General features: G+C 45.1%; 1 protein-coding gene across 3 annotated transcripts in view; it reads right to left on the bottom strand.

The window, feature by feature from the left end:
• Nucleotides 1-16,778: 16,778 nt before the first annotated feature.
• LOC140722197 (NACHT, LRR and PYD domains-containing protein 3-like) overlaps nucleotides 16,779-27,901 on the bottom strand; it is a 49,132-nt gene continuing 38,009 nt past the window's right edge. For all 3 annotated transcript variants that reach the window (XM_073036991.1, XM_073036992.1, XM_073036990.1), the window contains 6 exons: nucleotides 23,120-23,291; nucleotides 22,961-23,017; nucleotides 19,705-21,439; nucleotides 18,371-18,541; nucleotides 18,048-18,215; nucleotides 16,779-17,254 (listed from right to left, as the gene is read on the bottom strand). In XM_073036991.1, coding sequence (XP_072893092.1) covers nucleotides 17,167-17,254; nucleotides 18,048-18,215; nucleotides 18,371-18,541; nucleotides 19,705-21,439; nucleotides 22,961-23,017; nucleotides 23,120-23,291 — 2,391 coding nt within the window. In that variant the 3' untranslated portion in view covers nucleotides 16,779-17,166. The remainder of the gene's footprint in view (nucleotides 17,255-18,047; nucleotides 18,216-18,370; nucleotides 18,542-19,704; nucleotides 21,440-22,960; nucleotides 23,018-23,119; nucleotides 23,292-27,901) is intronic.

The raw sequence follows: 27,901 nt of genomic DNA on the forward strand, positions 1-27,901 counted from the left end.
ATACTCCCAACTGCCAATTTTACATTGGTCACCAAGAGATTGAACAAAAAAAGCTTTAATTACCTTGGTAGCTTTATATCACTAGATCTTAGATCTTAGAAAGTAGAAATAAAAAGAAGAAATGCCATTGCCAAAACCAACTTCCAGAAAATGAAACCCATTTTTACCAACAGACACATTTCTATGACAACAAGGATTAGCCTATTAAAATGCTACATCTGGTCAGTCTTGCTGTATTCTTCCGAAAATGGACTATAACACCAGACTATAACTCCAAGGAAACTTAAAAGCAACAGAAATGTGGTTTCTTAGAAGAATACTGAAAATATCATATATAGATAAGGCAACTAATGAGAAAGTTCTCCAACCTGAACACACAAAAAAAGGTCTTTAATGAGAACATTAAATAAGAGGAAACTTAATTTCCTGGGCCATGTCATCAATAAGGAAGAAGCAGAATGCCTGACATTACAAGCCGTATGCCTGAGAAACGCGGAAGAGGAAGGCAAAGAAGAAAGTATATGGACACTGTGAAAGAACTAACATATCTAAGTGTGCGAGATAGCATTGACGCTACATGTGATCGTTCGATGTGGAAAGCTATGATCGCAAAGCACACAAAGAAGAAGAAGATCCTTACTACTGCATAAGTATTTTCAATCATTGTTCCCCGTGGAAGAGACTGGCAGTATGCCGGAAGTTCGAGTGTCGGGGGCAGAAGTAGCGGAAGTTGCGATTACTCGATAGAACGTCTGGTAAACTGAAAGGTCTGGAGGCAGACGTCACTTGTACCTGTCAGTACAATTCCGAATTCCGAAAAAGTTCCCTGAGGAAGAATACTGGGGTAAAAGTAATGTTCTTTAAAAAAATCTTTGGAAAAAAAAAGATTGTGCTATGATTCCGGAGGAATGGAAAATTCGTAGCGTCACTCGACTCTTAAAGTGGGAGCGAAACAGAATAAAACAAATCATGTGCCAATTAGCATGATCTCAATTAGCGTGATCTCAACACACACACACACAAAATGTTGGAGGAATTCAACGGGCCAGGTAGCATCTATGAAAATGTACTGTCGATATTTCGGGAGGAAATAATGTTGAGGAGGAGTCTTAAAAGGTAGGAGGTGGGGCTAGAGAATCACCAGATGATACTTGAAACCTCGAGCGGGAGGCATAGATTAAAGAGCTTGAAAATTGAATGTTGAAAGAGACAGAAAAAACATGGAAGAAGTCTGGGGGAGGGGAGCACCAGAGTAAGGTGATGGGCCGGGAAACAGGTACGGTGAGAGAGGGAAAAGGAATGGGAAATGGTGAAGGGGTGAGGGGTATTACTGAAAGATTGAGAAATCGATGTTCATGCAATCAGGTTGGAGGTTACCCAGACGGAATATAAGATGTTGTTCCTCTAACCTAAGTGTGGCCTCATTAATACATTTTCTCTTGTTTGTGGAAGATATTGGAGTCTACTGTTGAGCCATTGGTTTCTGACTTTCTGAATGTACATGATAAAATAAGCTGTAGTCCGCGTATTTTTCTTTCAGGGAAAACCTTCTCTGACAGATATGTCGGAATTTTTTGAAGAAATAACAAGCAGGATAGACAAAGGAGAATTCAGTGGATGTGGTGCACTTGGACTTTCAGAAGATGGCTCACATGACGCTGCTTAACTAGTTAAGTGCACGTGGTATTACAGAACAGATATTCACGGATAGAGTATTGGCCTGTTGGAAGGAGGCAAGTATAGCGATTAAAGGGAGCCTATTCTTGTTGGCTGCCTGTTATTCCGCGTGTTCCTCACAGGTCTGTTTCTTTTTACTTCATATATCAATGATTCGGATGAACGAATTGATGACTTTGTGCCCTGGTGCAGAGGAGGCAGAGAAGAGAAATAATGACTTAGGAAGATTAGGAGAATGCGGTAAGAATTCGCACATGGAATACAGTTTCGGGAAGCGTATGGTAATGCACTTTGATAGAAAAAAAAGTGTGGTCTACTTTCTACATGGAGCGAAAATTTGAAATCTGATGTGCAACGGGTCTTGGGAGTCTCCGTGAAGGATTCCTTCAAATTTAAATTACAGATTGAGTTATTGGTGAGGAAGGCGAATGTGATGTTGGCGTTTATTTCGCGTGAACTAGGCTACAGAATCAAGAATGCACTGCTGACGACCTATAAAACCCTGGTGAGTACTAACTTGGAGTATTGTGAGCAGGGTTGGGCCCCTTATCTAAGAAGGGATGTGCTATAATTTAAAAGGGTTCAGAGGGGTACACGGAAACGATTCAGGGATTGAATGGATTATCGTCTGTGAAGTGTTTGATGGCCCTGGGCCTCTTCCCACTGGAATTCAGAACACTGGAACACAGGCCTCGATAGAGTGTATGTAGGGAGGATGTTTGCTCCAGTGTGCTAGTCTAAGAGGAGAGAGACGGGCTCAGAATAGAGGGATCCCTTAAGGCATAGGAGCAGAATTACGCCATTCGGCTCTTCGAGTGTTCCACCATTCCGTAATAGCTGATCCCCTTTTCCCCGTCCTCAGTTACACTCTTCTACCCGTAACAAATGAGATGAACTCTTAATAATAATAAATGTAATAACAGGTAAATCATACAGTATATCTAACCTAAAGGAGAAATCGCTTTAAGGTGATTAAAAATCTATCACAACTCGAAGCCGCCGAATCTGGGACAGCAGTCTCCAGTCGCATGTGCAGTTCCCCTTTAAGACAGCGGAAGAGAGGATGCCGCGCTGGATTAAAAATGAGTTTGTTTTAGGAGATAAGACTTCAGGCTTCCACGACCGACGATCGCCCAGCGAGCGTACAATCGCTGGTAAATAATATCGAAGATCTCCGAGCAAGATTCCTGTCCCAGAGGGACATTCGTTCACATTGTGTTTTCTGTTTCATGGAGACTTGAACATCTCCCGCCAACCAGGATGCCGTGATACAACTCGCTGGCTTAACATTCGTCATCAAGGTAGGACTGTGGAGTCTTTCAAAGGCAGAGGAGTTGGAATATGCTTCATTACTCACTCCCTGTGTTGTACAAACGTGGCGGTTTTACCCCTGTCATGCTCACCCGACCTGGAACATCTCACGATCAAGCGTCGTCCATTTTGGGAATTTTAAACAGGCCAGCTTAAAAAAGTCTTTAAGAATTGTCACCAACACATCACTTGTGGAGCCAGAGGAGCCAAGACACTGAAGCAAGTTATACTGCCGTCAAGAGTGCTAACTGTGCCATCCCACGTCCGCACTTCGGAAAGTCTGAACTCCCGGCTGGACTACCACTCCCCGACTACAGGCAGAGACAGAAGGCCACAACAGCAGTACAGAGGACCAAGAAGGAATGGACAAGGGAAGCACAGGAGCGCTTACAGGACTGGTTTGAGTCTATGGGCCAGGCGGTAGTCACAGATACATCTTCGAATCTGGATGAGTATGCCACACTTGTCACTGGCTTCATTAAAACCCCTGTATGGAGCATGATCAGGGTATACACTGCCCCAATAGTACTATTTCCAACTGATAGAGCGCCACGCTGTGGGCGGGGAGGGAGCGCCACGCTGCGGCAGGGGCAGGGAGGGAGCGCCACGCTGTTGGAGGGGAGGGAGCGCCACGCTGCGGCAGGGGAGGGAGCGCCACGCTGCGGCAGGGGCGGGGAGGGAGCGCCACGCTGTGGGAGGGGAGGGAGCGCCACGCTGCGGCAGGGGCGGGGAGGGAGCGCCATGCTGCGGCAGGGGCGGGGAGGGAGCGCCACGCTGCGGCAGGGGAGGGGAGGGAGCGCCACGCTGCGGCAGGGGCGGGGAGAGAGCCTCACGCTGTGGGCGGGGAGGGAGCGCTACGCTGCGGCAGAGGCGGGGAGGGAGCGCCACGCTGTGGGCGGGGAGGGAGCGCCACGCTGCGGCAGGGGCGGGGAGGGAGCGCCACGCTGCGGCAGGGGAGGGGAGGGAGCGCCACGCTGCGGCAGGGGCGGAGAGGGAGCGCCACGCTGTGGTAGGGAGGGAGCGCCACGCTGCGGCAGGGGCGGAGAGGGAGCGCCACGCTGTGGTAGGGAGGGAGCGCCACGCTGCGGGAGGGGAGGGGAGGGAGCGCCTATCAGCACACAGGCGGGCGATAGCAAATTTGTCTGAGTAGTGTCATAATAAACTCCCAGTCAATGTCAACAACACCAAGGAACTGATTGTGGTCTTTAAGAAAGATTAACCAGAGGCCCATGGGCAAGTGCGCATTGGAGATGGTCAGCAACTTAAAATCGCTGGGTTTTAATATTTCAGAGGACCTGCCCTGAACCCAGCACAGAGGTACAATTGTGAAACAAAAACACGGCAGAGCCTCAACTTCCTTAAAATTTTGCGGAAATTCAGCATACCATCTAAAACTTGGTCAAATCCTTACAGATGCGTCGTGGAGAATGTAATGACAGGCTGCTTCACGGCCTGGCATGGAAACAACAATGCGTTTGAACGGAAAATCCTACAGAAGCGATTGTATTCGGCCCAGTAGGTAGCTGGTAGACCCTCCAAACCACTGAGAACGTCTACATGAAATGCTGTTGCAAGAAAGCAGCATCCATCATCAGAAATCCTCACCACCCAGACCACGGTCTTTCCTCGCTATGTCCATCAGGTAGAAGGTATAAGAGTCCCAGGACTCGCATCACAATGTTCAAGAGCAGTTGCTACCCCAACCATCAGGTTCTTGAACAAAGTGGTTAACTGCACGCACCTTGGGATGTTCCCTTCACCAATGATCTCAAATTAAGGACTCGTTAGCTTTTATTTTGTGTTTATTTCTGAACTGCTGGCATTTCAGTTTTTGATTATTTAGTTCTTTTTTTTTCACCTCCACTGTGAAAACAGGAGCACGTGAAAGAGAAATAAATAATTCCAGTTAAGTTGATCAAAAACCCTGGTTACAATACTTATTGAGGTGAACCACGTTTTGTGGGCTGGTTACTTTCAAAGCACTGCAGAAAAAGAGACAGAAGATTATAAAACAAAATGGGAGAAGGAAGAATGGATAATTATATCTGAGGTGGAATGGAAAATAGTATGGAGGTATGAATGGAAGTGTACCAGTTCACAGAAATGGAGGGAGTTCGGATGGAAAAACTTGATAAGATATTTTATTTTATTACACCCTCTCAGAAATCCCATTATGCTAGTAACCTTCCTGTTTGCTGGAGAAATTGTGGAAATCAAAATGCAAACCATGGTCATATTTTCTGCGAATGCCCCGGTATCAAAGACTATTGTGTGGTATACACAATGTCCTACAAGACATCTTTAACTGTGAAACACCAGTAGAGAGTAAGACCATATATGCCTATTTTAAGATGAGGGTAGTGGAGGTGTGCTTACCAACTCTGACTTGCTCTGGTCGGTTTGTGAGAAATTGCATGACCCATGAGCACAAGGCCAAGAGTGTTCAATTTGCTGACCAGTTTATGGGAGATGACTGTGTTAAATGCAGAACTGAAGTCCACAAATAACATCTTCACATAAGGGTTCGGTTCCTCTAAGTGAGACAGAGCAATATGAAGAGCTGTTGTGATTGCATCCACTGTGGAGCGGTTTGCCCGGTAGGCAAATTGGTGTTTGTCCAGACCAGGTGGGATTATAACTTTAACCACTTCATGGCTATGGGTGTCAGCGCTACAGGGCGATAGTCATTCAGGCACTTCACAGCTGATTTTTGGGCGCTGGGGTGATGGTGGAGGTTTTAAGGCATGTTGGAACAGCAGTTTGTTGTAGTGAGAGGTTAACTGTACTTGTAAACACCTCAGCAAGCTGGTCGACGCATGTTTTCAGTACCCGAACGGGCGCTCCGTCAGGGCCAGCTGCCTTACTCGCATTCACTTTCCTCAGTGTGGATCTCACCTGATGTTGCTTGAGGACCAGTGTGGTCTCATCGACAGGTGGGTTGATGAGTGGAGCAGCCTCCACCCTCTGAGTATGAAAGCGGGCAAAGAACTGGATTAGGACATCAGGCAGTGTGACGTCATCATCTGGCAGCAGATTATTGGTTTTGTAGTCTGTCAGCGTCTTGATGCCTTTCCGCACACTGTGGGGTTTGTTGTTATCAAACTGATTTTCAATGAACAATTTGTATTTGCACTTTGCATCCCTGATGCCCCTGTGGAGATTCCCCCGTGCTTCACTGTAGGCTTGTTTGTCTCCTGACCTGATAGCTGCATCGCGCTCCCTGAGTAGTACCCTCACATTGCTTTTGATTAGGAAACACCTTAATGGTCTTTTGTGTTATTACATTTTCTGTGCAAAACTTAATATATCCTAGGACTGAACCATCCTATTCCTCCAGGTCTTCTCCTGCTCGCTTCTTAGGAAACCCCTCTCCCGTTGCACACAACAGAACATCAACTTGAGAACTATGGTTGCAGAGCTCCTCGGAGGTGCAAATGGGTCAGGGAATCCTCGTGGTTAATTTGATAGCTGGTGTTCAGGAAGGCAAATACAATATTGGCATTTATTTTGGGAGGACTAAAATGCAAGATCAGGGATGTATTGCAAAGGCATTTAATGCCAGGATGTAATGCATTTGTTGCACTATATTTGGAATATAACAAGTTGCTTGGGGCGAGTGAAAGTTTTCACTCTGATTTAATAGCCTGACGGTTAGCGGTTAATATCTGTCTCTGAACCTGGTGTTGTGAGTCTCGAGGCTCCTGTACCCTCTTCCTGATGGCCGCACTGAGAGGAAAGCAAGGCCTGGATGGTGGGTGTCCACGATGTAAGATGATGCTTTCCTGCGGCAACATCCGTACAGATGTGCTCAATACTACTTTTTTTGTACGTATTGTTGTTTCTATGCCGGATCCTGATGCAACCAGTCAATATACTCTTCACCACATATCCATAGACGTTTCTTAAACATTTAGATGACGTGCCGAATCTTCGCAAACTTCCAATACAAAAAAGCTGCTGCCTTGCTTTCTTTATAATGGGAATTATGTACTATTACTATCGAGTTATAGTGAAGTTAAATAACTATTAAGTTATTGAAAGTTACTATCAAATGATGTGTTTGAGCATAAGGAAAGAAAGAAATAGTTAACAGGGAAACAGGGAGAGCCAGAAGGGTTCATGAGCGTGCTCTTTCTGACAAGGTAAAAGAGAATCCCAAGGACGTCTACAAATATATCAAGATCAAAGGTACAGCAAAGGACAGAATTGGTCCTCTTGAAGACCACCGTTGTCATTTATGAATAAAGACAGACACAGACTCTATAGAACTGAGGCAAAAGGACAGTAACGTCTTTGACCATATCCAGATTACATAGGAGGAGGTGTTTGCTGTTTTGAGGCAAATTAGGATGGATAATTTGTCCCTCGGGACCTGACAAGAGGAACCCTCAGCCTGTGTGGGAGGCTAGTACAGAAATTACAAAGGCCCTGTTAGAGATTTGAAATATCCTTAGCCAACGGTTTAGTGCCTGAGAACCGAAGGATAGTTAATACTGTTCCATTGTTGAAGAAAGCCTCTAGCAATAAGCCAGGAAATTACAGACTGGTGAGCCTGACATCAGTAGTAGGTGAATTATTGGAAGGTTTTGTCAAGGACCGGATACATAAGTATTTTGATGAGACAGTCAACAAGGGTTTGTAAATGGCAGGTCATGGCCAGACAAACGTACTGTTTTTTGAGTAGATTACCAAGAGGTTGATGAAGGAAAGCTGGTGAGTATTGTTTATGTGAAACTTAGCAAGTCATTAGACAAATTCCCACATAGGAGGCTGGTCAGAAAGTTAATGTACTCGACATTCCGGATGAAGTAATCCATTGGATTCAATATTGCTTAGTGGGAGAGGTCAGAGAATGGTAGTAGGTTGGTTCAGTGTAATCTATAACAACAATTTGGATGGTAATGTGGACAAAAAGATCAGCAATGTTGTCACTGACTTCAGGATTCTGGGTGTAATGGACAGCGAGGAAGCTATCAGTGCTTGCAGCGGGATCGAGACCACATGAGAAAAGAGGCTGAAAAAGGGCAGAGAGAACTTATTGCAGATGAGGGTGAGATGTTGAATTTTGGAGGAAAAAACCTGGATAAGACTCACATAGTGAATGTTAGGGCTCTGAGGTGTACGGTAGAACCACGGGAGCTGGAAATACAGATCCACATTTCCATGAAAGGAGCGTCAGAGGTCGATACAGTTGTAAACAGAGCTTTAGGTACATTGGCCTTCATAAATCAGGGCATTAAGTAAGGAGTAGAGATATTATGTTGAAGTTGTAAAAGTTGTCATTGAAGCTGATTTCAAAGTAATGTGTGCAGTTCTGGTCACCTACCGATAGGAAAGATATCAATGAACTTAAAAGAGTGCAGAGAAAATTTACAAGGATGTTGCCGGGAATTGAGTACCTGAGTTACAGGGACAGTTTATTGGGAACGATGAAATATTTAAGAGGAATCTGAGGGAGATCTTCACTCAGAGGGTGGTGTGAGTGGAACGAGCTGCCAACGGAAGTGGTAGATGCAAATTCAATTGTAACATTTAGGAAAAGTTTGGACAGGTGGATGAGATGAGAGAGGTCTGGAGGGCTATGGTCTGGGTGCAGAGAGATGGGACGAGGCAGAGGAGCAGGCTGGCATGGACTAGATGGGTCGAAGTTCTTGTTTCTATGATGTAGTGCTCCATGACTCTATGACCGACACTCCCCCCCCCACATACAATAAATGTCAATGTGCCATTTGCCTTCCTAACACTTGCTGCCCCTTTCTGCAGTCAGAGATAAACACCCGACGGTGGACCACTGTGACTACACATTTGCATCTGTGTATAAACATCTCTGAGTCTTTCATAAAATTCTCTCTAAATTCCTTCTCCATTACAGTCCCTGTACACGGTCCACTCCCTGTTACTGACCCATAGCCAACCTGACCGGGGTTTATTCTGTGTCCACTCCCCCTCTAATGTCTGCTGTCCATTACAGACGATCTACATCTTCCACTCCACAATACTGACCCATTATAAACCTGGCAACAGTAATCCTGTGACTATTTCCTCTCTAGCACCTGTGTCCATTCCTGTCCCTCTGCTCAATACTGACCCATCGCTGTGGTTGTTTGAGGAAGCTCACTGACTGGGAACAATAGGCTCTTCATTGCAGAGGCTCAGGATAGATGATGTTTGTTTGTTTGCTTTGCATAATCTTCCAATCATACATCAGTAGTTCCACCGCCCAGTTCTGGTTTCATTGCTTCGAGAAGCCGGTGTGGAAAGTAGTCGTTGACCTGTCGCTGCGTCTGACACCACTCACAGCAGAGAGTGAGGAGGTTGTAGGTGGTCCCATCTCCCTCCAGTTCACACAGCAACACCTCTTCTGGCACCACACGTGAGCTGACATCCCCAAACAGAAAACTTGGTGTGTGTGTGTGTGTGTGTGTGTGTGTGTGTGTGTGTGTGTGTGTGTGTGTGTGTGTGTGTGTGTGTGTGTGTGTGTGTGTGTGTGTGTGTGTGTGTGTTGCTGAGAGAGTATGGTGAGGGGAGTGGGGGGAGGGCGAGAAAGACAGTGTGTAAATAAATGAAGGCAGACGAAGCTTATCATCACGTCTATCTGTGAGGTTTCAGGAAGGATTTATACCGGCTCAGTGACGGAGATCTCACTGTATGTGAGGTACCAGTAAGTAAGAGAAGGAGATAGAAACATAGAAAATCTCTTAAAAGGACCTGTCGTATCCGCCTCCACCACCGTTGCCGGCAGCCCATTCCACGCACTCACCACTCTCTGAGTAAAAAACTTACCCCTGTCATCTCCTCTTACCTACTCCTCAGCACCTTAAACCTGTGTCCTCTTGTGGCAACCATTTCAGCCCTGGGAAAAAACCTCTGATTAGCCACACGATCAATGCCTCTCATCATCTTATACACCTCTATCAGGTCACCACTCATCCTCCAACAGCAGGCCAGGCAGCATTTATAAGAAGAAGCATTGTCGACGTTTCCACCAGCATTTTGTGTGTGTTGTTTGAATTTCCAGCATCTGCAGATTTCCTCGTGTTGCCTCTCATCATCCGTCGCTCCAAGGAGAAAAGGCCGAGTTCACTCAACCTATTCTAATAAGGCATGCTCCCCAATCCAGGCTACATCCTTGTAAATCTCCTCTGCACCCTTTCTATAGTTTCCACATCCTTCCCGCAGTGAGGCGATCAGAACCGAGCACAGTACTCCAAATGGGGTCTGACGAGGGTCCTATATAGCTGCAACATTACCTGTCGCCTCCTAAATTCAGTTCCACGATCGATGAAGGGCAAAACACCATACGCCTTCTTAAACACAGATCTTGACTCTGTCTGTGGAATTTCGGTGAGGGAGATGTCACCACTTTCTCTGGAGTTCCAGTGAACGAGAGGGGGAGATCTCACTTGTCAGTGTGATCTGAGCGAGAGAGATCTCACCACCTAATATTCGACCCCAGGGAAGAAGAGGGAGCGATTCCAATTCTGTCTTTGTAAACTCGGTGAGGGAGATTTCTTTGTCTGTGTAGTATCCCTAATGGAGATCACCTGTCCATCTGTGGTGTCTGGTGAAGGGGCGAGAGAGATCTCCTTAGAGAAATGGGGTTTTAATGTGGATGGAGGTTGTTAGGTGTGTTCAGGAAGGTTTCCTGCCGCAATATGTAGACACGCCAACTAGAGGAGAGGCTGTACTTGTTCTGTTATTGGGAAATGTCAAGTGTCAGAACTCTCCGTAGGAGAACATGTTTGAGTGATCACAAATGTAGTGATCACAAATCTGTCTCCTTCACTGTAGCGCTGGTGTGATGAACCCTTAGGTTTATCTTGCCGTGGACTGTTATTTTAAGACGTCTGCTGCCGGCTGTCTCGGCTCCTGTTTAACTCTGACTAAGAGCGAGAGGGGCGGAATTACTTGACTCTGCACCTTGTTTTGATTTAAGGAAGGGCACTCACACGCACACAGCCAGTCGCATTTCTAGTGGAACAATGGAAGGAAGCCAGTGACTAAGGGGTCACTGGTTGGAAATTTCGAGTGCCCACAAGGCTGGGTTGAGCATCGACCCAGCACATCGATAAGGGGCTATCACGTTGTGTGATTGGGGCAACCTTGTGGAATCTACCTATGTGTTAACCCTTGCTTGGGTGGTAGTTCCCTTTGAAGACAGTAGCCCTGTGATCAGCTACTATTGGTGATAATTCGTAAGTGGATTTGGAACGACGACGGATACAACCCTCGGCAATTGTTATCCTGTTTTACCACCGTGAAACCTGTGGAATACGACTTAAATGCTTCCTCTCGACATTCACCTTGGATTACAAATCTCTCTGAAACGTCATTTAATCTGTGGATGAATTGAACTTTCATACCTCACCATCTCACGATTTTAAGCCTGATGCCCCCCCACCCCACCCCTCACCGAGCTCAATGGCTTGGGAGTTATATTTACACATAAGTATACTGGTAACTTTTGATTATTCTAGTTTAATTGCTATATTAAGTAGATACTAATAAAGATAATGGTTTTAATATCAAAATCAGACTCCAGATGTGGTTTATTGTTGCTGGTTCATTTAAGCCGTTAAGGGTATGTAACACCGGAGAGGGATTGGAACAGACAATTTGGGGGGAAATCGTAATTGGAGGAGGGGGAAACATGATGTTATTAGGCAGAAACTTGGGAGCATAAATTTGGAGCAGGTATCTTCAGGGAAATGCACAGCAGACATGTGGCAAATGTTCAGGGAATATTTGCATGGAGTTCTGCATAGATACATTCCATTGAGGCAGGGAAGTGACGGTAGCATAAAAGATCCATGGTGTACATAGAATGTAGAAAATCTAGATAAGAAAAGATTACGAAATGTCCAAGAAAGTTACAGAATGTTACAAGGGTGCCAGGAAGGAGCTTAACAATGAAATTAGGAGAGCTCGAAGGGGCCATGAGGAGGCCTTGGTGAGCAGGATTCAGGAGAACCCCAAGGCATCCTACAAGTATGTGAAGAGCAAGAGGCTGAGCCGTGTGAGAATAGGACCAATCAGGTGCGATAGTGGAAACGTGTGCATGGAGTATGAGGAGGTAGTGGAGGTACTTAACGAATACTTTGCTTCAGTATTCACCAGTTTTGGGGAACTTGACAGTTGTGGGGATGGCTTACAGCGAACTGAACCGCTTGAGCATTTAAACGTTAAGAAAGAGGATATGCTGGAGACTTTGAGAAACGTTAATTTAGATAAGTCGCGGGGTCCAGACGAGATATACACCAGGTTGCAATGGGAAGCGAGGTAGGAGATTGCTGAGAATCTTTGCACCATGAACAGAGACGGGATTGGAGGGTTGGAAATGTTGTTCCCTTATTCAAGAAAGGGAGTTGAGATAACCCAGGAAATGATAGACTGGAGAGACTTACTTCAGTTGTGGGCAAGTTGTCGTAGTAGATTTTAAGAGGCAGGAGTTATGAGCATTTGGGGAGACATAATTTGATTAGATATAGCCAGCATGGCTTTGTCGAGGGCAGGTCATGCCTTACGAGCCTATTTGCATTATTTGAAGAAGTAACAAAACACACATGAAGGTAGAGCAGTGGATGTAGTGTAGATGGATGAAAGGAATCCAAGGAGGCCTTGCTTTATAGACCGAGAACTGGCTTGCCCAGAGAAGGCGAAGTGTGGTTGTAGATGGTTCATATTCTGCATGGAGGTCGATGACCAGTGGTGTTCCGCTGGGACCTGTTCCGCGACCCCTCCTGTTGTAATTTTTATAAATGACCTGGATGAAGAAGTAGAAGGGTGGATTAGTCTGCTGATGACACAGGCGTTGGGGAGCTGTGGATAGTCTGGAGAGTTGTCAGAGGGTTCAGCAGGACAATGATAGTGTGCAGAACTGGGTTGAGAAGTGGCGAATGGAGTTCAGCCCAGATAAATGTGAATTGGTAAGACTCAACAGTGTGGAGGATCAGAGAAATTTTGGGTCCATGTCCATAGGACACCAAAAGCTGCTGCCCAGGTTGTCAGTATTGTTCAGAAGGCGTATGGTGCCTTCATCAACCGTGGGATTGAGTTCAAAGGCCATGAAGTAAAGTTAAAGCTGTACCTTGGTCAGACCCCACTTGGAGTACTGTGTTCAGTTCTGGTCACCTCACTGCAGGAAGAATGTGGATACTGTAGAGAGAGTGCAGATGAGATCTACAAAGGTTTTGCCTCAATTGGAGAGCGTGCCTTTTGAAAATAGTTTGAATGAACTTGACCTTTTCCACTTGGAGCGACGGAGGATTGGAGGGGAACTGATCGAGGTGTACAAACGATGAGAGGCATTGATCGTGTGTATAACCCAAGGTCTTTACCTAGGGCTGAAATAGCGGTTTTTTAAGAGACTCAGATAGGTACATGGAAGTTAGTAAAATAGAGGGTTATGCTGTAAGGTAATTCAAGGCAGTTTCTAGAGTAGGTTACATTTTCGGCACAACATTCCTGGCCAAATAGCCTGTATAGTGCTGTAGATGGGACCTGCCTTACGCCATCCACTTTTCCGTTCCCCTCCCTCCTCATTGCCCCCTTCTCCCTCTCTTCTCGCTCCTTCCTCCCTCCCTTCTCGCTCAACGCTTCCTTGGCTTCTCTATCTGAGCATACGAAAATCTATTTTCCCTAGTGATCTAAAGAGCAAAAGTGAAGTGATACTGGATGTGATGGGGGTAGAAGCACATGACAGGTTATTTCGATAAGTATCTTGCGCTAGTTTTAACTGAAGTTACCTGCAGTCCGCTAGAATTAGGAGAGTGTCGAGGTTGGAGGGGCGTAATTGAGTGTAGTTACTATCACTAACGAGAAGATGATTGGGAAGCTGAAAGGTCTGAAGATATTTATGTCACCTGGACTGATGCACAACACCCCTGATTTCTGAAAAATATAGTTAGTGAGGTTGTGGAGGCATTGCTAGAGTCCTTTGGGAATCACTCTGATCTGGGATGGGTCCCGAGGACTGGGAAATTGCTGATGTCACTCTACTCCTTAAGAAGGGAGGGAGGCAAAAATAGGAAATTAGCAGCCAGTTAGTCTGATTTCCTGGTTAGGAAATTGTTGGAGGATGAGGCTTCGGGATGCATGATAAGATACGCCAAAGCCCGCATGGTTTCCCTAATTGGAAACCTTGCCTCATAAATCCGTTGCAAATTTGTTTGAGGAAATAACAGTCAGTAACAGACAATGGAGAGTCAGTGGATAGTGTTTGCTTAGATTTTCAGAAGGCATTTGACAAGGTGCTGCACCCTGGATTAATATATTTAACACTGGTGGCCCTATCAGAGGAAGGGTGTCCAGGTTTGCCGCGGGTGCAGAAGACGTCAACCCGGATGCTGCCTGGATTAGAGGGCATGTGGGATAACAAGATCTTGGACAATCTGGACTTGCTTTCTCTGGAGCGGAGGAAGCTGAGAGTAGATCTGATGGAGGTTTATAATATATAAGACAGACAGTATCTTTTTCCCCAGGGTTGAAATGACAAGTAACAGAAGGCATATATGCAGACTGAGATGGGGGTAATTGCAAAGGACGTGTTTGTTTTACACAGACAGTGGTGGTTGCGAGGACTGCTCTGCCTTGGATGGTGGTTGGGACAGCAGAATTGGGTATTGCTAAGAGAGGTTAAAATAGGCACGCAAATTTACGGTAAGTGGAAGACGACTTAGGGAAACTGTTTCATTTTAACGAGGAGTGGTGTGTGAGAGGAATGGTGATTGCTTGCGGGGAGTGGTGATTGAAAGTGATACATTAGTGAAGTTTACGAGACTATCAGACCGGCAAAGGCTGCTAGAAAAAAACAGGGTTATGGGCTGCGCAGTGGGGATGTGGGGGACAGAGTCTGCGCACGGGGCAGCTGATGCAAGGAGAGCACGCGCGAGTGGTGGGGTACAAGGAGTGCGCACAGGTAGTGGGGCGGTAGAGCCCAGGCAGCGGGAACGAGCAGTAGGTCGGTTTAGCAGTAGTTGGGGGGGGGGATTATCCCACTAGACCTCACTCAGCCTGGAGGTTATAGGCTGCTGTGCTGGTCTGAGAGGCGAGGGGTAAAGTAAGTGAGTGGGAGGGTTAAGTGAGAAGCTGGGAGGTGATAGGTAGAAAAGGTAAAGGGCTGAAGAGACCCGAAAAATTGTCTCTTTATTTCTCAACAAGTATCTTGAGACTGTCTTTACTGTGGAAGTTACCAGCAGGAGAGTGTCGGGGTGGGGGTGGTGGGAGACGTAATTGATTGTACTAACTATTATTAAGGAGAAGGTAATTGGGAAGCTGGAAGTTCTGAAGGTATTTAAGTCACCTGGACTGATGCACAACACCCCCGATTTCCGAAAAAATATAGTTAGTGAGGTTGTGGAATCACTCGTATCTGGAATGATTCCTGAGGACTGGGATATTGCAGGTGTCACTCTACTCCTTAACAAGGGAGGGAGGCAAAAATAGGAAATTAGCAGCCAGTTAGTCTGATTTCCTGTTTGGGAAATTGTCGGAGGGTGAGGCTTCGGGGTCAATGGTAAAATAGGCCAAAGCCCGCATGGTTTCCCTAATGGGAAATCTTGACTCACAAATCAGTTGCAATTTTGTTTGAGGAAATAACAGTCAGTGACAGACAATGGAGAGTCAGTGGATAGTGTTTGCTTGGATTTTCAGAAGGCATTTGACAAGGTGCTGCACCCTGGAGTGATACATTTAACTCTGGTGGCCCTATCAGAGGAAGGGTGTCCAGGCTTTGCCGCGGGTGCAGAAGACGTCAACCCGGATGCTGCCTGGATTAGAGGGCATGTGGGATAACAAGAGCTTGGACAAGCTGGGCTTGCTTTCTCTGGAGCGGAGGAAGCTGAGAGTAGATCTGATGGAGGTTTATAATATATAAGACAGACGGTATCTTTTTCCCCAGGGTTGAAATGCCATGTAACAGAGGGCATATATGCAGACTGAGATGGGGGTAATTGCAAAGGACATGTGAAGTGCAGTTTGTGGGTGCGAGGACTTCTCTGCCTTCAGACACAAGAATTGGGGAATGTTAAGAGTTGTTAATAAAGGCACGAAAATTCACGGTGGTTGGAAGACGATTGAGGGAAGGTGTTTGATTTTAACGGGGAGTGGTTTCTGAGAGGAATGCCCTGCGGGGAGTGGTGATTGAAAGTGATATATTAGTGAATTTTACGAGACTATCAGACTGGCAAAGGCATGCTGGAAAAAAGGAAAGGTTATGGGCTGTGCAGTGGGGAGGGGCAGCCGACGCATGGAGAGCACGCGCGAGTGGTGGGGTAGAAGGAGCACACACGGGTAGTGGGGCGGTAGAGCCCAGGTAGCGGGGACGAGGAGAAGGTGTGGTTTAGCAGAAGTTGGAGAGGGGGAGGCATCCCATTAGACCTCACTCAGCCTGGAGGTGATAGGCTGCTGTGCTAGTCTGAGAGGCGCTGGACCACTGTAGGAATGACCGGGCTGCGGGGGACAGCAGTAACCTTAAGTCACTGTTTCTCCTCAAATCAGAATCAAGTTCAACACCGCGACTGGAAGCTACAGCGGTTTGCTGATTTAATCATGACTAATGTAAATTGCACAATTCCAGCTAAAGTGCGGGAATAAATAAGCATCTCCCGATTCACTCACAGACACACACAATTAATTGACCGACGTCAATGAGTGACAGGTTGAATAATCAGTCCCGTTTCTCACCATCACTTTGTATCGGGGTGTCAAAAACGGATCGACCCGCTGCAAAGGCGCAAGTGCCAAGGACGCAATGAGACCATAAAACAAGCGATAAAACTTTTACTCTTTATTCATGGCATGCTATGGGGGACGTTACAGACTGATCTCCCAAAGAGCCAGTGTGGACACCGCCCTCCCCCGAATCACAATTCTTCACAATTTATAACATTGTTCACCACAGGAAATATAATTACGCGAGTTAATACAGTTTTAGAACAGTTTCGATCACAAGCTAAGATACAATTAGATGTAAAATCATCATTGGTTAGTTATAATTATTTCTGCCAAAGCTAGCCTGTTTCCGTGCTGTAATTGTTATATGGACATATGGGTATATGGTTAACACCGGTGGGAAGTCAACCTGGCGCGCAGGCATTAAAGGGGAGGGTGGTGGTTAAAGGGAATGCCGTTGAGTAGGCCAAAATGTCCCCAGACGGGGATGTTCACACATTCAGATGTTCACGTGATCATGGTCAGTCGGGGTCTGATTTCCTTCAGAGATCTCAGTTGCTCCCTCCCGCTCAAATAGAATCGATTTCCTACCAGTCTGAAAGAGGAAATAAACGAATTACTAACACTGTCAGCAACACGGGCTTGGGTTAATGTTTCAACAACTCTCACAGACAAATATCACCAGAATCCCCGCGGATCCGCTGAGGAGAAGCTAGACTGGACTGCCAACACAGATGCCTTGTGCAGGAAGGCACAGAGTCGACTGTACTTCCTAAGAAGGTTGGCGCCATTCAATGTCTGTAGTGAGATGCTGAAGATGTTCTATAGGTCAGTTGTGGAGAGCGCCCTCTTCTTTGTGGTGGCGTGTTGGGGAGGAAGCATTAAGAAGAGGGACGCCTCACGTCTTAATAAGCTGGTAAGGAAGGCGGGCTCTGTCGTGGACAAAGTACTGGAGAGTTTAACATCGGTAGCTGAGCGAAGGGCGCTGAGTAGGCTACGGTCAATTATGGATAACTCTGAACATCCTCTACATAGCACCATCCAGAGACAGAGAAGCAGTTTCAGCGACAGGTTACTATCGATGCAATGCTCCTCGGACAGGATGAAGAGGTCAATACTCCCCAATGCCATTAGGCTTTACAATTCTACCGCCAGGACTTAAGAACTTTTTAAAAGCTATTATTAATGCTTTTTGAGATAGTGATTTAGATGCATATCATATTTTTTTACTGAGTTAAGTATTGTATGTAATTAGTTTTGCTACAACAAGTGTATGGGACATTGGAAAAAAGTTGAATTTCCCCATGGGGATGAATAAAGTATCTATCTATCTATCTATCTATCTATCTATCTATTTCATCACATTGAGCACTAACAGAAACACTCACCGGATCCACTCCAGACTCGGGAGTGTCTGTATGAGGCGGCGGACAGCGGGGACTGCTCGGTCTGTGAGCGAGTTTAATCCCAGGTACAGCTCCATCAATGATCGGTTTGTACTGAGAGCGGAGAGGAGATCCTCGACACCAGAATCTGTGAGACCGACTTTCCCCAGCCTGGAGATGTGAGAAAGTGAAGGTGAAGGACACAGAGAGACAGGAGACGGTACAAATTCCCAGTGTTTATCAGTAACGCAGTTACTGATCACATTACTGTTCAGTGTCTGACACCCAGTGACTGTAGACACAATCTCCCACAGTCTGGTACTTACTCCAGTCTCTGTATTTTACACTCCGGGTTCCTCAGAGCTGCAGACACCAGTTTCACTACTGAATCTCCCAGTTTATTCTCCTTCAGGTCCCGGCCCATCAGTGATCGGTTTGTACTGAGAGTGGAGACGAGATCCTCGACACCAGAATCTGTGAGACTGACTTTATTCAGCCTGGAGATGAGAGAGAGTAAGGGTGAAGGACCCAAAAAGATGGAAGATGGCACATTCCCCCTGTGTTTCTCAGTAATACAATTTCTGCTCACATTAATGTTCAGTGTTAAGAACCCAGTGACTGTAAACATAGTATTGTAGTTTATACTCTGGGTTACTGAGAGCCGTAGACAGCAGCTTCACTCCTGAATCTCCCAGGTCATTCTCCACAGTCTAAGCACAAACAGGCAAATTGAAGAACTAGGCAAACAAGAGGAAATCGGCAGATGCTGGAAATTCAAACAACACACACACAATATGCTGGTGGAACGCAGCAGGTCAGGCAGCATCTATAGGAAGAAACGCTGTCGACGTTTCGGGCCGAGACCCTTCGTCAGGACTAACTGAAAAGAAAGATAGTGAGAGATTTAAAAGTAGTGGGGGGAGGGGGAAATGCGAAATGATCGGAGAAGACCGGAGGGGGTGGGGTGAAGCTGAGAGCCGGAAAGGTGATTGGCAAGAGGGATACAGAGCTGGAGAAGGGAAAGGATCATGGAACGGGAGGCCTATGGAGAAAGAAAGGGGGAGGGGAGGACCAGAGGGAGATGGAGAACAGGCAGAGTGATGGGCAGAAAGAGAGAGTAAAAAAAGGAGGGGGAAAAAAGCTAAATATAATAGGGGTGGGGTAAGAATGGGAGGAGGGGCATTAACGGAAGATAGAGAAGTCAATGTTCATGCCAGTCCTTCCAGGTGGGGCGACACTTCACCTGTGAGTTGGCTGGTGTGGTATACTGCGTCCTGTACTCCGGTGTGGGCTTTTATATATTGGTGAGACCCGACGCAGACCGGGAGACCGTTTCGCAGAACCCCTACGCTCTGTCCGCCAGAGAAAACGGGATCTCCCAGTGACCACACATTTTAATTCCGCGTCCCATTCCCATTCTGATATGTCTATCCATGGCCTCCTCTACCGTAAAAATTAATCCACACTCAGGTTGGAAGAACCACACCTTATATAGCGGCTGGGTAGCCTCCAACCTCACGGCATGAACATTGACTTCTCTGACTGTTCACTTATCACAATTAAACACAGCCTGATTTACTACAGTTCCGTCCAGATTCCTAACATTAAAATAACACAATGGAACGTGTCACAGTTCACAGTCAGAGAAAAATGAAGTTACCTCAGCTCCTGGCACTTATGCAGCTCGTGTCCCAGCCGTTGGAATCCTTCACGCTGAATGTGGCAGCTAGAGAGATCCAGGAGTTTGATCGTATCACACAGTCCGATGACATGGGATAGAACCGCGCAGTCAGTCGGGGTCAGTGTTGTTCCACTGAATGAAAGTGTTTCCACAGATTCCAGTACGGCCTGAGCCAGTCCTCGATTCTCCGACTCAAACAGGCAGTACATTGTGTTCAGGAGGCTTTTACCGGCTTTACTCCATCTGTTTTTACTCTGGTGTTTAACTTCCTTCTTCACCCATTCAATCACCTGGCAGGTTGTTTGTTGAACAGACGGACCCAGATACTCTTCCAGGCCCAGAGCTGTCTTTGGGGATGAGAGACCAGCAACAAAACGGAGAAATACCTCGAATCGCCCGTCCGTCGTGTTGTGAGCTGCAGTGAGAAATTTCGAGATATCTCCGGCATCTGGAGTCAGGTATTGTGCGAGCGCAGCTACAAACTCTTGGATGGTGGGGTGTAGGAATGTGTACAGCACAGAGCGGTCGGAATCATCCCTCTCGAAAAACTCCGTCAGGAACCCAGACAGGAACTGGGAAGGATGGAATTTGTACTTGATCAAATCTTCATCTGTAAACACAATCTTCCTCTGAGGCACTCCTTCGAATGCCATCTGACCAACTCCGAACAACAAATCACGAGCGTCCTCAATCTCGCCGCCGTGAATTTTTAAGATATTATAAATATAGCAGGAATACAATTGGGTGATGGTCCTGGGAAGTCGCTGAGGGTCCCTGACTCTTTGGGTGAAGAAGGGGCCCAGTGCCAGAGCGAGAATGCAGCAGGACGAGGGGTTGTGGCTCATGGTGTACAGGATCTCGTTCTCCTTCACGTGTTTGAAAACAGCTGCCGCCACCGTCTGATCTTCAAAATATTTGATGAAATATTGCTTACGTTCTTCGCCAACAAATCCCAGGATTTCAGCCCGGACACTGATTTCTGCCTTTTCCAATAAATGTAACGCAGTGGGGCGGGTGGTCACCAGAACTGAACACCCTGGGAGCAGCTTGTGCTGGATTAAACTGTACACAATGTCCGACACTTCACACCAGGACTCAGGATCCGGGCAATGGTGCTGAGGTTCTGTGTCTCTCCGACTGTCAGTAAAATCGATTCTGTGTTTGAATTCATCCAAACCATCAAATATAAACAACAATCCCTTTGGGTTCTTCCAGACCTCTCTAAGCAAATTCCCAAAGTAAGGATACTGATCCAGAATCAGTTTTCTCAGGTTTGTTCTACAGTTAATTGAGTTTAAATCCTTGAATCTGAAACGGAAGACAAACTGGAATTGTTGGTATATTTTCCCTGTGGCCCAGTCATAAACAATCTTTTGTACCATTGTCGTTTTCCCGATTCCCGGACCTCCGGCCACTGCTGCCGAACTCCCTGAATTGACTTCACTCTGGGAAAAGCTGCTCTGGAACAACTGATCAGTCCGGATTTTTTCCAGCTCTCCGCTGAGATGTTTCTCTCTCCTCTCCTCGTGGTCTCTGCCTCTTGCCGGCAGCTCATGTTCCACCAGTCTCCAATCTCGAACAGTAGAAATGACTGTGAGCTCAGCGTATCGATCAACCAACTGGAAAACCTTCTCCTTCTCCCTCACCAGGATCGTGTTCACTCTCAGTGTTTCAGTTTGTGCCCGCAGAGTCTCCTTGTGTTTCTGTTGAACATCTTCCATGGGAACAGAGAATGGTAAATGGCTCATTTGACAAAGAACTTTTTAACAGCATTACGATATTGAGTGCCAGAGATAACATGAATTAATTCAATCCCTCCATGGATATTGTTGCAGAAAGTAAAATTCTGCTCACAAACACCGTATTTGACTGGAATGAATATCCCAGATAATATTCAATCTTCATATTCAGGTACAAATTCCATGTGAAGGTAACATCCCTCTGACATCCTATTCCGTGTGAAGGTAAGATTCCCCTGATATCCTATTGCAATTCTGACTGCACGTCTGTGGACGTTTTCCTTTACAACAACATTTCTCTATACTTAAAGCACTGTTATCATTAGCAAGTGATGTTAATGTGGAAATATGGACAGCGGGACCCTGTGCATTTTCACAAGTACACACTGGGGATTCACAGGTGTCCACTGCATCCTGCATCAAAGCAGGAGCAGAATATGCGCGAAATACTCAAGTAGGGCCGCATCTTTATGTTCAGTGTTCTGCATCTTTCTCATCCAAAGTGCTTGTATACATCTCTCAAAATATATCTGCTGCTTTATTTAATTGTTTCAACTTTACTGATGAAGGAGTGTATAATTTCAAATCGTCCATGAATAGAGGATGCATGTTTTATTTGATTGTCTCTGATTTGAGACACGATTTTCATCCGATTCAATAAATTAGAGAGCGGGCTTCCAGCTGGACAAAGCAGGTGAGATGTCCGAAAACAACATTGTAAAATAAAAATAATACTGAGCATTTTTGAAAGATTTGAAAATGCATTTTCCAATTTAAAATAAGAGTTCATGTACCTTAAGTGTTAATTTATGTGTAAGAAGTTTTAGTGAGACATTCGTACGCATCATGCAAATGTAAATGTTATGGTTTTTGTAGTTACACAATGAGTCTCAGAATGAAAGGCGTCCCTTTAGAGAGTGGTGAATCTTTGGAATTCATTGCTGTAGTTGACTGAAGGCCAAGTCACTGGGTATATTTAAACCAAAAGTTGATAGTTTCTTAATTAGTAATAGTGTGAAAGAGGAGAAAATGATAAAAGAACGAAAATAAATCGGCCATGATGGAACGGAAGAACAGACACGATGGGCCAAATGACCTAATTCTGCTCCAATGTCTTATGGTCCATTCAAAACCATAGTGGATTTAGAGAGTCGCCCTGAAAAAAAAACTACCTGGGTTTATTTTGATAATGGTGGTTGTTCTTTGTTGGTTGTTAATAGATAGGGTGAGTATAGTATGCCAATGCTTCATCAGATTTTGTACGACCTTGATAAGTATTATTATTGTATTTTGTATCTTTTCTCAACTCAAGCTGCTAAAAGCTGGACTCTATCTCACTCTTTTATCATCTCTGGTATCGTACTATTTTAATTGAACTATTTAATGTACACATATATTTACCGTAATCCAGTTACTAATTTTTACTATATCACAAGTTCTGCCAAGCACAGTCTAACATTTGAGATGTGGTTTGAACTGTGGAATACATCACTCACCTTTCAGTTGAGCGGGTAGCTCTCGGCTATTATTTATGTGTACATGTGGATCCGGGCCTGTTTAAATAAATAAAAAGTGCTCTGATGAAACCCAAGCTATTAAAATTAAAACTATTTATTTCAATGCGACTTTGCGTTCAGTGCGTGGCTTTAACATACCCAGCTCCTGTATTTCTTTCAGTATTTTGTCCAACATCGGTAACTCAGTCCTCATTTTCGCAAAGGATTCCCACATCGCCCTCCGGGTTCGCAAGCCTTTCTCCATCACCAAATTTACGAAGAGTGTGGAACTCTCTGCCCGGTTACCCTGCTCTGCCAGTTCAGTGACTTCCTATAGAAGGGAAACAATAAATTTTATAAACAATAAACAATAATAGCAGACAGAAAGACATGGAGGACAATGTGCGTCCTTGTCGCTGTAGCTTCAGAACAGGTGCAGTCACTTGACTGTCATCTCATCCCCTGCTAAATCTCTGTATTCTGTCATTAACAGAGAAACAATAACTGAGGGAAATTCAAAATCAATGTTGGGCGAGAATAAGGCTTCACTGACACTCTGTAATAGATGCAACGAGATTAATTTCCTCGATCTGTCAATGTGCAAAATTACATCAACAAGATGTGGCAACAAGAACGGGGAGAGCGAGAGAAAAAAATGGATGGGAAGCATCACTGATTCGTGGCTGAATGAAAATCATAGTTTTGTGCTCACATCCAAGGATACATTTTGAATCGAAAGTATAGGCTGGTAGGCTTGGATCGTCTCTGATGTTAAAAAAAATCTTTAGAATGAAGTGACATCGTATTGGATAATCATGTCTGTAGAGTTAAGAAACTTGAATACCCATTGAACATTAAACAGTAGCCCGATATGGAGATAGTTAAAAAAAACTTGGAAAAGGGGCAGTATTAAAAGAGCTATGTGGGTAGGGGTGGTGATTTCAATATGCTGTTAGCTTTGGAAAATCAAGTTGGTGCTACATCCCAAGGCAGGGGATTTGTATAATGCCTACAAGATGCTTTTTAGAGAAGCTTCTGGTTGAGGCCACGATAGTGAAGGCGGATTTGGAATTGGTGTTGTGTTTTGAAACACAAGAAGTGCTGGCCAAAGACAAATTGAAAGATGACACCTTTGACTACATGAGGCTGCATACCCGATAAGCGCCCATGGTATGATAGGGAATATAGTAGCACAGAGAAAGGATCCACATTTTTACTCTATTTCGACTTTAGGCTGACTATCAGGAAGCAAAGAATGGGAAAATAGTGGGCCTTTCGATTTTGATGCCGGTGGCTAGTTTGGGTTTGGGGACCGTTTCCTTTCTTGTTATATGGCAATGATTTCGATGACGGAATTGATGGGTTTATGGCCAAGTTTGGTGTCAATACGAAGGTATGTGAAGTGACGGGAAGCGTTGAGAAAGTAGGGAGTTCACGGAAGTAAATAGACGGTACGGAAAAATGGACAAAGCAGTGGCAGTTTGAATATCGTATAGGGAGTTATATGGGCATGCACGTTTGTACAAGTAATAAAGGCATAAACTATTTTCGAAACTTGGATAAACTTATGTGGAATTTTCTGTGGAAAGGATTTTCATTACAGTGGAGAGTCTCAAACCAAAGGGCACAGCCTCAGTACAGAAGGACCTCCATTTGGAAAAGATGAGGAGGAATTTCTTTAACGGGAGGGTAATGAATCTGTTGGTATAACCATATAACCATATAACCATATAACAATCACAGCACGGAAACAGGCCATTCCGGCCCTCCTAGTCCGTGCCGAACTCTTAATCTCACCTAGTCCCACCTACCCGCACTCAGCCCATAACCCTCCACTCCTTTCCTATCCATATACCTATCCAATTTTACCTTAAATGACACAACTGATCTGGCCTCTACTACTTCTACAGGAAGCTCATTCCACACAGCTATCACTCTCTGAGTAAAGAAATACCCCCTCGTGTTTCCCTTAAACTTTTGCCCCCTAACTCTCAAATCATGTCCTCTCGTTTGAATCTCCCCTACTCTCAATGGAAACAGCCTATTCACGTCAACTCTATCTATCCCTCTCAACATTTTAAATACCTCGATCAAATCCCCCCTCAACCTTCTACGCTCCAATGAATAGAGACCTAACTTGTTCAACCTTTCTCTGTAACTTAAGTGCTGAAACCCTGGTAACATCCTAGTAAAACGTCTCTGCACTCTCTCTAATTTATTGATATCTTTCCTATAATTCGGTGACCAGAACTGTACACAATATTCCAAATTTGGCCTTACCAATGCCTTGTACAATTTTAACATTACATCCCAACTTCTGTACTCAATGCTCTGATTTATAAAGGCCAGCGTTCCAAAAGCCTTCTTCACCACCCTATCTACATGAGACTCCACCTTCAGGGAACTATGCACTGTTATTCCTAGATCTCTCTGTTCCACTGCATTCCTCAATGCCCTACCATTTACCCTGTATGTTCTATTTGGATTATTCCTGCCAAAATGTAGAACCTCACACTTCTCAGCATTAAACTCCATCTGCCAACGTTCAGCCCATTCTTCTAACCGGCATAAATCTCCCTGCAAGCTTTGAAAACCCACCTCATTATCCACAACACCTCCTACCTTAGTATCATCAGCATACTTACTAATCCAATTTACCACCCCATCATCCAGATCATTTATGTATATTACAAACAACATTGGGCCCAAAACAGATCCCTGAGGCACCCCGCTAGTCACCGGCCTCCATCCCGATAAACAATTATCCACCACTACTCTCTGGCATCTCCCATCTAGCCACTGTTGAATCCATTTTATTACTCCAGCACTAATACCTAACGACTGAACCTTCTTAACTAACCTTCCATGTGGAACTTTGTCAAAGGCCTTGCTGAAGTCCATATAGACTACATCCACTGCCTTACCCTCGTCAACATTCCTCGTAACTACTTCAAAAAATTCAATAAGGTTTGTCAAACATGACCTTCCACGCACAAATCCATGCTGGCTACTCCTAATCAGATCCTGTCTATCCAGATAATTATAAATACTATCTCTAAGAATACTTTCCATTAATTTACCCACCACTGATGTCAAACTGACAGGTCTATAATTGCCAGGCTTACTTCTAGAACCCTTTTTAAACAATGGAACCACATGAGCAATACGCCAATCCTCCGGCACAATCCCTGTTTCTAATGACATCTGAAAGATCTCCGTCAGAGCTCCTGCTATCTCTACACAAACTTCCCTCAAGGTCCTGGGGAATATCCGGTCAGGACCCGGAGATTTATCCACTTTTAAATTTCTTAAAAGCGCCAGTACTTCCACCTCTTTAATTGTCATAGGTTCCATAACTTCCTTACTTGTTTCCCACACCTTACACCATTCGATATCCTTCTCCTTAGTGAATACCGAAGAGAAGAAATCGTTCAAAATCTCTCCCATCTCCCTCGGCTCCACACATAGCTGACCACCCTGATTCTCTAAGGGACCAATTTTATCCCTCACTATCCTCTTGCTTTTAATATAACTGTAGAAGCCTTTCGGATTTACTTCCACCTTATTTGCCAAACCAAACTCGTAACTTCTTTTAGCTTTTCTAATCTCTTTCTTAAGTTTCCTTTTACATTCTTTATATTCCTCGAGCAATTCCTTTACTCCATGCTGCCTATATCTATTGTAGACATCCCTCTTTTTTCGAACCAAGTTTCTAATATCCCTTGAAAACCATGGCGCTTTCAAACCTTTAATCTTTCCTTTCAACCGAACAGGAACATAAAGATTCTGTACCCTCATAATTTCACCCTTAAATGACCTCCATTTCTCTATTACATCCTTCCCATAAAACAACTTGACCCATTCCACTCTCTCTAAATCCCTGCGCATCTCCTCAAAGTTAGCCTTTCTCCAATCAAAAATCTCAACTCTAGGTCCAGTCCTGTCCTTCTCCATAATTATATTGAAGCTAATGCTATTGTGATCACTGGACCCGAAGTGCTCCCCAACACATACATCTGTCAGCTGACCTATCGCATTCCCTAACAGGAGATCCAACACTGCCCCATCTCTAGTCGGTACTTCTATGTATTGTTGCAAAAAGCTATCCTGCACACATTTCACAAACTCTAAACCATCCAGCCCTTTTACAGAATGAGCTTCCCAATCTATGTGTGGAAAATTAAAATCTCCCACAATCACCACCTTGTGTTTACTACAAATATCTGCTATCTCCTTACACATTTGCTCTTCCAACTCACGCTCCCCATTAGGTGGCCTATAATACACTCCTATCAGTGTTACTACACCTTTCCCATTCCTCAATTCCACCCAAATAGCCTCCCTAGAGGAGCTCTGTAATCTATCCTTCCAAAGCACCGCCATAAGATTTTCTCGGACAAGCAATGCAACACCTCCTCCTCTGGCCCCTCCTACTCTATCACACCTGAAGCAACTAAATCCAGGAATATTTAGTTGCCAATCACACCCTTCCTGCAACCATGTTTCACTAATAGCTACAACATCATAATTCCATGTATCAATCCACACTTTAAGCTCATCCACCTTTCTTACAATGCTCCTAGCATTAAAATAGATACATTTAAGATACTCTCCACCTCCTCCTCTCTTTTCATCCCTAGCAATGCATTCAAATTTATTATCCTTTTCTTTCTTCTCCCCTACAACTTCGGGCTGAGAGCATCCCTCCTCCATCACCTGCCTGTCCTCCCTCACACACGGTCTACTTACTTGCTCTACTGGTGAACTAACCTCCTCTCCCCTAGTTTCCTCAAATTGATTTCCGCCCCCCCATCTTACTAGTTTAAAGTCTGCCCCGTAGCCCTAGCAAACCTCCCCGCTAGGATATTGGTCCCCCCAGGATTCAAGTGTAACCCGTCCTTCTTGAACAGGTCACGCCTGCCCCAGAAGAGGTCCCAATGA

Source organism: Hemitrygon akajei, unplaced genomic scaffold, assembly GCF_048418815.1.
Source record: "Hemitrygon akajei unplaced genomic scaffold, sHemAka1.3 Scf000072, whole genome shotgun sequence".
Classification (NCBI taxonomy): Eukaryota; Metazoa; Chordata; class Chondrichthyes; order Myliobatiformes; family Dasyatidae; genus Hemitrygon; species Hemitrygon akajei.